Source organism: Elephas maximus, chromosome 11 (assembly GCF_024166365.1).
Source record: "Elephas maximus indicus isolate mEleMax1 chromosome 11, mEleMax1 primary haplotype, whole genome shotgun sequence".
In the NCBI taxonomy this organism is placed as follows: domain Eukaryota; kingdom Metazoa; phylum Chordata; class Mammalia; order Proboscidea; family Elephantidae; genus Elephas; species Elephas maximus.
The window spans coordinates 22963306-22975509 of NC_064829.1; the positions used below are offsets into that span (position 1 = coordinate 22963306).

General features: G+C 39.6%; 1 protein-coding gene across 1 annotated transcript in view; it reads right to left on the reverse strand.

Moving 5' to 3' along the window:
* Positions 1-3441: 3441 nt before the first annotated feature.
* The window catches only part of AKAIN1 (A-kinase anchor inhibitor 1), a 150063-nt gene continuing 141300 nt past the window's right edge, over positions 3442-12204 (reverse strand). Inside the window, exon 2 of the mRNA XM_049900367.1 lies at positions 3442-3944. Coding sequence (XP_049756324.1) covers positions 3751-3944 — 194 coding nt within the window. The 3' untranslated portion in view covers positions 3442-3750. The remainder of the gene's footprint in view (positions 3945-12204) is intronic.

The following is a 12204-nucleotide window of genomic DNA, read 5'->3' on the forward strand; positions in this document are numbered from 1 at the left end:
TTTTTTTTTAATGTGGCTTCTGAGGAGTGGGGGGAAAGCAAGTGGCCTTTACCAGGTTCTATTGTGATCTTCTACTTTGTTTCCTGTCTCTTTCCTTAGCTATCACTTTTTAAGGTTGATGACATTGAGCTTTGTCTATTGAAGGATATTTTTGCTGGTCTTTTACTACTTTTGTTAAATTTCTTAGGTATTCAGAAAGGAAATTCTGTAAGGCAGCTTTGTTCTTTTACTTTAACGTAGCTATCCCTGGAAGTTGCCTACTCCAGCTCCGTAGCTAGTTCATACGCTCACAAAGTGTGAGATTGGGGATTCATGTACCCCTGTGCCCAAGAGCACCAACTTTTCACCACCTGAATTATACTTACTCATCCTGAGGCTCAGCGTGACTATCTGCAGCAACAAGATCGGCCCTGGCTACCCCTCATTGTGAGATTGTGGCAGTGAGATAAATGAGATGATACATGCTAATAGATTTCAGAAAACGTTTACACATGTGAGAGAGGGAAGACATTGTTACAGTAGTTTCTACTTTCTTCTTACATGAAGAATTTGCTCAAGTATTTAGTCTTTATGCCTGTTTGGGTACTATAGCTGCCAAACTAGATACCAGATTTCTCAGAGACTTCATTTTCTTCTGTATTTTACTGAAATAGCTGTTACAGTGGATAAATTTAAAAATCCTTTTTCATACTGTTTTTTCAGAGACCTTAAAATAGTCTCAGAAATAGTCAGTTATCGATCATTAAATGTCATAAAATCAATGATCATTTTTAAATGACTGATTCATTTGTTACCTGAAATCCCACCATAAGAAAATCCCACCGAAAAGAAAGATATCGTAGCTAAAAAAAGGAATAAAGCTCAGAAACCAGTAAACTGTTTAGTATCTATTTACAACACTGTTTTCACTGGAGAGGTGATTACAGAAACACAAAGTAACATTATAGAATTCTTCAGTTCTACCCCAGAGACAGGCAAATCGAAAAATGAACAGCTGAACACATAGAACTGGTAAGCCCATGTATACTTCAACCCAAAAAAAAACAAACCCATTGCCATCAAGTCTATTCCGATTCATAATGACCCTATAGGACAAAGCAGAATTGCCCCAAAGGGTTTCTGAGGCTGTAAATCTTTACGGAAACAGACTGCTACATCTTTCTCCCGCAGAGCAGCTGGTGGGTCCAAACCGCGGACCTTTCAGTTAGCAGCCGAGCACTTAACCACTGCATCACCAGGCTGCTACGTATACTTTACCATGGAGTAAATCACGAAGATAAATAACATTAAATAAATGTCCCTGCTTATTCTCAAAATTAAAAATTGTGCGCTGGCTTATGATAATAACCAAATGGCAACCCACCTTGGTCCTATGCCGAATGAACTTCTGTAGGGCCTTATACATTACTGCTTCTTTACACTAAGAGACGTAGGTCAGAGTTTAACAAATACATTTATTTTTATCACTGACCTCTCTTATGAGTCTACCAATATGGCACCTACTTCTTGAGTGCAGGGGCTGTTTAATCTCCTCTACCCTTCCAAGAATTTATTAATATTTCTGTTCCTTACTGTACACTTTCCATCTCAGAAGATCATAAAAGACATTCGACATTCCAGATCCACTCACCTTTACTTCCTAAGGCGAAAAGCCCACTCCTTAGCATGCGTCCTTTTCCATTCAAGCCTTGGGAACCACCTTCTTTAGCTGCCCTCAAACAGGTACAGTGAAGACCCCTTAAAGAAGCACTTCTTGTCACGAGAGCTAGTGTTTAGGAAAACAGTCTTGGATAGCCTCATGGTGACATATATAAAATGAGCCAAAATACTAGGACATAGAAAAGTTTGCTTAAAATGACAGCATATTTATTTCAAGCTGGATATATTTTATTTATAAATAACATTTAAGTACAGAGGTTAATAAGATGTTCCTAAACATCCCTAATGTATTAGCACAGAAACACCAGAGAGTAAAGAGAGCGCATTTATGTGTTTCTGTCCATTTGACAGAAAACTGAGGCAAGTTATATCCAGACATCCTGATGGACAGAGTGCCTGGTCAGCTGCAAATGACAAGCATTGGGTTTATTTATTTAGGTGTGTGTGCATACACTCCCGAATAATTTCCCCTAGTGCCTTCATTCTCACCACCTATGCAGTGCAATTGTATTGTCCATCTTACTTTCGGTCAATTTAAACTCATTCTTCAATTGTCACAAGTTCCACTAAAAAAATTTCCCTGTTAAACCAGATTTAAATTCTAATCCCCTCCACTTCTTTTCCCGTCCACCCCCCGTGAATGTATTCCACCTGTGCACTGTGTGAGGTAGTCTAACAGAGCTGAGAACTTGTTTTCTTTGTCTGCTGTTATCAACCTATCCATTCTGGAGAGTGTGACACACGGGAACTTTAGAAGCATAGCCTAATGACAGTCACATTATATGTGCTAATCTTTTGCTTTTTTAAAAAAAACTATCAAATGTAGACACTGATAACCCTGAAAAAAAAAACGATTTTAATACTGGTCACATTTTTCTTCTCTCCCCAATAGCACCAACTCTATAACTATTATGAAGTCCAGTAAATGGCACTCTAAGGACTCCAGAAAGATGTACATTATCCACGTGGGAGTTGGGCAGGAAGTCTTCCTGTTCCAATAGAAATGACTTTATCCAGACACAGGCATATGTATCTCAGTAACTGCCCTCAAAACTCTGTCCTTGTGCTGTTCCCACTGTATTTTCAAGCTTCAGAGAGTTTCCCCAAAAAATGATTTTTCTACTTTAAGTGTAATTCATTCCCGATCTGTACGACTTAGAAAATTAAAAAAAAAAACAAAACTGATACTTATTTGTCGATGGAGAAAAAATGGTTCCTACTAGTCAGGTACTAGTATGAATGCTGATGACAGCATAGCATTTATAGGGCCCCAGCACTCCTTCCATTGATGCCATACACCATAATCAGATCCTAGAGTAGTTTCTTCCAGGATGGCCAGTGTTTAAGGAATCTGCAAAACTAGCTGTTCCTTATGAGGCTCCTAGAGATTTGAGTCATTGGCAACTCATGCATGTAGACTGACTATGTCCTATTTTAATCTTGAAAGGATAAAAGAAATCCATAATATTCCCAGTGGATTTCTGTGCAGAGGGTAAACACCAACTATCAATCAATTCTGAGAATTATGACTCAGTTCTTGAAAAGCCTAACTCCTCCTGTCTTTGAAGCAATATAAATACACACTTTACTGAGATCCTAGGGACTCAGTCTTGGAATTTGCCTTCGCTTAATTTGATGTTGGACCTGAGTCCACTTTCTAAAAACCTTCACCTGTTCAGCATGTCTTTTAAAAATATCATTAAGAACACAGTACTGCACTCAGTATTTCAGAAAAAAAAAAAAAAAGATATTGCTGGTTAAATTCACAGAAATAATGCATAAAAGGCAGAAGTAAATAAACAAGGATTATTTTTTAAAAAACTAAAAATACATTGTGCTGTAAAACTACTTTTGCGATTCTAGTGTCATGTTTGGCCCCTCTGTGTTTAAGAGGCACTACGCAACATCAACAGAATCATCTAAAGCACTTCCTCAACACAGTGCTTCTCAGCCAAGGACTAGTGCGGATTCATTCTACTGCTAGGTGCCGGTGGCACTTTGGTTTGCATTATTGGCAACATTTTGGCAATGTATCCTACACTAAGAGGAAGGCTAGAAACCAAGCACATGACAAGAACCAAATTCACAATGTTACTTCTTCTCATGCTTCTTGGTCAATTCCCCCACACCCAGCTGGAAGCTGCTGCGGTTGTCCCCGGTTCTGTCTTCCTTCTGCCGACTCTCCTGGGAGACTTGCTGCACAGCTTGCAGGATGGCATTCTGCACGATCTGTTTGCTGGCATTCTGCAGCTTCACCTCTTCAGGCTCATTTCCAGCTTTCTCACCTAGTGAAAAATAGGAAACGTACATGAAAGAAGAGACATTAATTTCAGAAACAGTAACAGGGAGGGGTAGGGGAATACAGTGGGAGGGAAGGGTAAAAGTATAAGAACATCTATAGTGGCCCAGGTAAACTGTGAGGAGCACTCCACAGAACACAGTGCTTTTGTCTGTCCTTTGTTCATCCCAGTAATGTGCCCAGGTTAATATCCTCACTTAAATAATGTGCCCACTTAATGTTCTCACCACCCCAGAATCCTCTGCTGCTAAAGGTAGGTAGCCATGAGACATAGTTCTGGGTAATGAGGAATTCCTGGAAAGGACAGACACATGCCCCTTTGACCTTCTGCACTCTTCTTCCTATGTGGAATGCAAACATAATGCCTTTAGGTGCTGTAACCATTTTATGATACACATGGAGAAGAAAGCCAACCTTCCCGGTATGGCTGGGGAGAAAGGAAGAGCCCAGACTTAAAGGCATCATTGAGCATCTCTGCAACAGCCCTAGAACAGCTTCTAGACTTCCGTGTACATGAAAAAATAAACCTCTTTTTTTAAAATCCACCATTGCTCAAGTTTTATGTTACTTGCAGCCAAACACAAGCCTAACAGATATATAACTTCACTGGGACTGGAGAACAGATTATCACTGAATCCATACCAAGCTCAATCCTGCTCCTATAAGAGCATTATAAGGAATTAAGCCATTCATGAGAAGCTGTCCTAAGTGATCTAGAACAGGCGTTGGCACACTTTTTCTTTAGAGGGCCAGATAATAAATAGTTCAGGTTTGTGAGCCACACAGTTCTTTAACAACTGCTCTGCTCTGCTCTTGTAGAATGAACTCGGCTATACACATTATGTAATTGAATAGGTGTGGCTTTGTTACCATAAAATTTTATTTATGAAAAAAAAAAGGCTGCAAGCCAGATTTGGCCCACAGGCATAGTTTGTCAATTCCTGACTTAGAGATAAAAATTTTCTAATTAAAAGACAAAGTAGTCTACCCAACATTGCTTCTTCTCTTCTTTCTCATTTTAAAACAAAACCAAACCCTGATTTTGTTTGAACAGTTAAGTTCTGATCAATGAGATGTAATGGATGTTTGTTTAGTGAAAATCTGGAAAAGGCTTACAAAAGTGAACAGGCAAATATAGATATTTTGTTCTCTCCATATCCTACATCCTACAACTTTGACATGATGGCTGTCATTACAAGGGCTAACAGTTACTATGAGAGAAGCTTTAGAATGGAAACCATTTGGGGGGATTTTGGAAGAAACAATTTAGAAGGATTCTGAAATCTCAATAACCAAGAAGCCACCATATCAGTCCTTATTTATCCACCTCTAGGCTTATTTCAGGTTAGAAAAAATAATATATATTATTTGAGGCATATTTTGGAGCATAATGGTTAAAAGCTCTGCTGCTACCCAAAAGGTCAGCAGTTTGAATCCACCAGTCCCTCCTTGAATACCCTATGGGGCAGTTCTACTCTGTCCTATAGGGTCGCTATGAGTTGGAATCAACCCGACAGCAACAGGTTTGGGGTTTTTTGTTGTTGTTGTTAAGGCATGTTTTGGATTTTCTTTTATTATGCAGCAAACTTTCTTTTATTGTGGTAAAATGATCATGAATCTAACATTTGACTAAAGAGCAATCTTGAAAATTTTAAATTCCACCTGCTTATTATATTTTTTTAGTGATAACTAGGATGGGCATTATTCCTTATTTAAAATTATTTTTCAGATGTTTCCTCTATTCACATATGCTACTATCATAAAAATGCATTTAAAGTGGGGATGGTTTTCACAAAGTTTGATTCATTAATACCAGAATTTATACACCCTTCAGAAAAAGGAATCACATAAAAGAATATTGAGTACTTCCAATAGATGAGAAAGCACCTATCCCTCTAGACATGTTGAGCTGACCAGTCCAGGAAGAGTGAGATCACCCATTTCTGAACACCAAATTTTGTGATGGATAACAAATCCCATTCCACATGCCAACTGCATCCCGTAGAAATCTTAAGTCCCCTTCCCTGTTCAATTTGGACCCCAGCTGCCCATGCAGTCCTTCTCCCTACCCACCCTGGGGTATCAGTGGGTACCAGGTACAAGCTCAAGGGTCCATGTGACTCCCTCTCTCCACTTCAGACCAGTCAGTCCCAAATTTGGGGATTTCCTCTACTCCCTCAGGGTACCAGCCATAAACTCAGGAGTCCACCTTGACTCCCTCTACTTCAGTTCAGTTGACCCCCACTACTATTTTGGGTTCTATAATTCACTGGAATGACTCACTGAGCTTATGGGAAACACCATACCTGCGATAACAGCTTTAATATAACAAGAAAAGAAAGCATGGAGCAAAGTCTGGGAGTGGTTATAGCACAGATATTCCATGTTCCAGAGAGGTAAGTGCTGCCTTCTCCCGTACATGGTCACCACCTAAGAAGCTCCCTAAGCATTCATCTTCCAAACGCTTTACTGGCCTAACCACATGACCATGATAGATTATATCATGCCTTATGAGGCTTGGTCAGCATCAGGCCCCAAGGCAGTCCAGCTCTCAGGAACCAAGCCCAAAGGCCAAATGGCTTTCAGCAAGGTGATTCCACACCTCACACATATAATTGTCACTTATTCAGCATTTGTGTTACTAGCACCATCCCTTACAATATCTACAATCTAGTGAACATTTCAAAATTAACCTATTCCAAACTAAAGAACAGTTCCAAAAATGAAATGTAAGTTAAAATGTGCAATCTACACCAAATCAAGCAGAGCAGGATTCCAGAGCTAAGATGCACAAGAAATTGAAACTTTAAAGAGGCAGAGAATAACACTGAATATTCTCTGTAGAAGGAGTGAAGAGTAGCAAACAGCAATATGAAGAGACTCTAGGGCACAGTTATTAGGAATATGTTTTTGAAGTATCTCAGAGTTCAATTTCTTTCAGCCAATTACAGCCATGTGATCTTGGGCAAGGCGTGTCATTTCTCTTGAATTTGTAAAATGGGCAGTACTATCTCTTTTAGGAAGGTTACTAAAGAATTAAATGATGTAACACATATTTAGCATTTAGTGTGGTTCCTGACAGAGTAAACACCTAGAAAATATTCATGATTATGTATTAGTTAGGGCATAGACTAAGCTGTTGGAACACAGAAACCCCAAAATAGAATAGCTCATGCAGGGAGAGATATTTATTGCTCTGTCATGTTGCAGTCCAGATATGTTGGGACATGTTATCAGGAGGGATCAGTCCCTAGAGAAGGACATCATGTCTGGTGAAGTAGAGGGTCAGTGAAAAAGAGGAGGACCCTCAATAAGATGGATTGACACAGTGGCTGCAACAATGGGCTCAAGCATAACAACGATTGTGAGGATGGCACAGGACCAGACAGAGTTTCACTCTGCTCTGTTCCACAGATTATCTGAGGAGTCTCCCTCCTTCTACTTTGTTGCTCTGCCATTTCCTACTACACTGCATTCATCTGCATGAATGAAGCTGGTTAATCCTTTCTGCATTAAAGCCCACTAGAATGTAGAAAAAGAGAAAAGAAGGGCAAGCAATTTCCTTTTAAAGAATTGTCAGAAAAGTTGCAAACATCTACTGAGGAAAACTTAATCAACATGGCTACACCTAGCTATAAGAAAGTCTAGGAAATAGAGTCTTAACCTGGATAGCCATATGCCTGGCTAAAACTCAGGGAGTTCTTGTGCTAAAATGAAGAAGCAATTGAGGATTGATTTTTTAGTCATTGCCATGTAAGGGCCAAGACTACATTGAAAAGGGAGAGTATATACTTGTAGCAAGTCAGATCTGACACGTGAGAAGCTCTGTCTACTACTACTGTACAGCATAAGGGTGTTGAAAAAAAAAAAAAAAAGTCCTGAAGATCCTTGCCTGCTCCTGGAAAGAGTATCTTAGCCAAATTAAAAGTATGTTAACACTAAAATGCCCCTGCTGTGTAACTATCCTTCTGTCTTTAGATGGAGGAAAGAAGAATCTAGGAACAAGAATAATCTGACCTTTAAAAATAGAGAGAGAGAAATCTACTCTAAATTTAGCCATGACCTAATATTTGAGCTAAATTGATATGTCCTCATCCATTCATTATGAAGATAAATTGATTAAAAAGTCAAAGGCAGTGTGTGCCAGGCTGTGTCAGGAAGGCTCTCTGGTGAGTGGACTGGCAAGGTCAGGTTAGCCCTCACTGCCCTTATTACCACTTGACTTTGGGTCACAAATATCTATCTGCAGTGGAAGCTATGGGACAGAGAGGGTGACTGGAAAGAGAGGAATGAAGATGAGCAGAAAAGTCACCCGGAGCACTAACAGACATAAAAGCAAAACAAAAAGTTATACAAACCACAGACACATTCTTGTGTGTTAGACTTTTTGGCATGCAAGGAAAGATAGCTTCTCCAGTGGCCTTAAGTTATAGGAATTGAGGGTGGGGACCAAGAGCAATTACTATGAGGCCATCACGGAAATATTTAGCTGAGCCTCACATTACCATCTACAAATTGGAGGAATTTAATACAGCTCTAGTTATTGGATTATCCAGATTTTCCTCTGCCATTAGAAGGTCACAACCATCCATTCGTTGCTACCAACAAACAAACTCTCCCTTCCTCTGGAGTCCCCCGAACTTCATGGTATCTACTTACCGTTGTTTCTGCTTATTCGTGACTTCAAGTGCTTCATGATGTTACATACTACCTTCTCTCTGAAGGTATTTCAGCTAAGGTTCTTCTGGCAACTGACTGGCTTTTGCCATGTCTTAAGTTCAAATTCCTGTAAGAACCTGATAGGCTCAGCACATCACCATTATCCCTGTAAATCAGGCTTTTATGTCAGGCCACCTTGTAAGCCATAGATGGATTGTACTTAACTCTGGCCCCATCAGCTGTGGCCTGGGAGGTTGAATCAAGAGGTGAGAACATAGCTACTCATGAGGAAGGAACAACCTAGAGCCCCTTGCCTTGGCACGGCATTGTGGGTAGAGAAGACATCCACAAGTTTGGCTTTGTCCAGTACAATAACTGTCTGGTGACCCTAGGGCATTCACTTGAAAGGACAGAGTACTCAGAAAAATCCTGGTGGAGAGCCTTAATATACGTACAATCTGACGAAGTACATCATAACCCCAGAGAAGGCAGAGCCAGCCACAAAAATCCTCAGAATCTCACCATTTACTGATAGGCATTAGAGAATCTCGCCATTTACTGACATGCATTTGATTTACTTGAATATAATGAATCACCCACACAGTCTTATAGGCGGCCTATTGATGCAAATGTCTGCTAACCTAATTAGCATTTACAAAATCATTTCTGTATTTCACTAAAGATGGTGAATCAATTTAATATAAATACATTGAAGTCGAGAATATGATGTAAGCTAAATTTGTCTTTAGTAGTCTCCCCTCCCACTCCCCATTCAGGCACCCCCATCACTGTGCCTCCCTGTGGCTGCCCAGACCCCACTCAATGAGGTTCCAGCCTTCCATGGACAACCCAGTGCCCACACCTCTCCTCCCTCTCTTCAGAGCTTACTGTTCCATATCCCATTCTCACTTGCCCAGTGGAAATTTACCTCCTTTATATTAACCTTATTATATTCCAGTTAGTGATTTTTCCTAGGTCATGCAGACAGGGCAGTAGAAGTTGTACCATAAACAGGTATCTATCTCTGGTCTCTCCTTAATTTATAACACTAACCATCTAGTATGTGTTTTCATCTTCCCTCCTCATTGCCTGAGATGGGTAAAGGCAGTACTACCATCCATCAGTGACTGCCACATGGAACACAGGCAACAAGAACTAATTCTGGCCCCTCTATTAATGGTATGACCATCCTTTTTTCAGCTCTCTAACTACAGTAATTTTCCACAAAGGACCAGATGTCAGATGGCATTTCTCTCTGCCAACTGCTTCTGGAGCTGTTCTGGCTGCCTATTTCACTTCTGAATGAGCTACAGTTGCATGACTTCCCAGAGATGGTGTAGTGGTGGAAAGTCACAGCCCCTGCATTTCCAGCCTGTCGCTAAACCCACCAAGCCCTGCTGCTTCCCCATGCATTATCACCAACCCAAAGCAGTATTTTAGGGTTTCCAAAGGTACGCTTCAGATGTGAAAGGGAAGACAGGTACTGGCTGGTAAAGGACACTTCTAGGTCATATTTGAGTGATGTTCCACTATTATTTCCACCACTCCTACCAAGTCAGGTGCAGGCCATTAAGAATCACCCCAACTCTGCCCACAACAGCCAGCCACATTACTTCAGAATGTGGCAAGGTACTCTTACAAGGTTGCCACATGCTGAAATAATGTCCTCTCTGACTTACAATATATTCGCATTTCAAAAAACCGCATTTATGACCATCTGTTTTTTTTTTTTTTTTTCCTACGACAGCTTCAAGGTGTAATCACCACTTTCAAGGCATACTACCTACAGACTGTTTGCTCAGGCAATAGCTGCAACAGATGGAAGTACGGTGACATTACATGATTTCTGGAAGAACTATGGTATTCTTCAGTGTATCCAGAATGTTGCATCTTCCGGGAGGAAGTTACAGGAAAATGCATGCAGGGAATTTGGAGAAAATTGCTGAGTTATGTGAACATACTGCAAGCATTTGATCAGGATAATATAATGAAAGAAATCAGTGGAAAACTCGTAATATGGCAAGAACGCTGAATTTAGAACTTAATGTCACTGAGGTGGAACAGCTCGTGGATTACAAAGGAGAACTGACAAACGATGACTTAAAGGATTTTGAAGAGCAAAGAAGTGCTGAAGAAAAAAGAAATAATGATGAAAAGAAGTTGTCAAGAAATTTTAAGTGAAAGGATTAGCTTAAGTTTTTTCTAAACTAAATCAGCAGCTTCAGTTGCTTAAAAGCATGAACCCAAACACTGATCACTTTTCTAAAGTCGACAGGCAGATTCTAGAAGCAGTGAGATGTTACTGTGAAATATATGACGAAAAAAAGAAAAGGACCATACAGGCAACTCTCACTAATTTTATGACTATAAACACTATCCCCATTCCCAGGGAAAACCCAGATGTGATCCACAACCTTCCACAAGTGGAGTTATTACCACAACTGACAAAATGGCAACCTTCTCCAACTCTTCTTCATCATCGGAGTAAATTGTTATGATTTGTGGATTTCTTCTGTACATATGTATTAAAATATATCTGTAAATTTATATGTAAAGTTTCCAACTCCCAAAGATTAGGTTTATAAAGATACTAAAAGGCAGTAATAATGAAAAAAAAAAAAAAAAGAGGTATCTGACTTATGTCAGAACCAACTTATCATGGATTTGTTAGAACAGAACCCTGTCATAAGTCGGGGACTACCTGTATATAGTGTTCCTCATTAAAATCTCCTATACACATAACTGAACACCTTGCAGGGTTGGTTTTCTGGGTTTGAAGGCTTCAAACCATAGTCTCCTGGGACATTTCAGTAAATTGGCATAATATAGTTCATAAAGTTTATGTTCTACATCCTAGTTTGGTGAGTAGTGTCTGGGGTCTTAAAAGCTTGCAAGAGCTCATCTAAGACAGAACTCACCTAGAGCAAAAGAGAAGGAAACCAAAGACTCAAAGAAGGAACTAGTCTATAGAGCTAATAGCCTACAGGATCCACAGCCTCATCTACCCTAAGACCAGAAGAACTAGATGGTGCTTGGCTACCACTATCAACCATTCTGATCAGGGCCACAGTAGATGGATCCTGGTAGAATGGGAGAAAAATGTGGGGGGAAAAAAAAGGACTTAATGGACTGGTTGAGACTGGAGGACTTCCCTAGACTACTGCCTTGAGATACTCTTTAAACCTTGAACTGAAACTAGCCCCTGAGGTCACCTGTAGTTAAATAACAGATTAGCTCAAAAAATAAAGAATATTACCCGAGAGTACTATGCTCCTTTTAAAAATCACCTATATGAGACCAAACAGTCAACAATTTCTGTAAAACAAAGATGAGAATGTAAGGAGGCAGGAAAAATAGATTAATGGAAACAGAACGACCAGAACAGAAATAATAAGAATGTCCACACATTGTGAAGAATGTAACCAATGTCACTGAAGAACTTGTGTGGAAATTGTTGAACGGGAACCTAAATTGCCGTGTAAATCTTCACCAAAAATACAATAAAATATTACTGAAAAAAATACTTAAATTTTAGTAAAAAAAAAACTAAAAAGTTTTTTTTTTTTTTTTTTTTTTTTTTAGTAAAA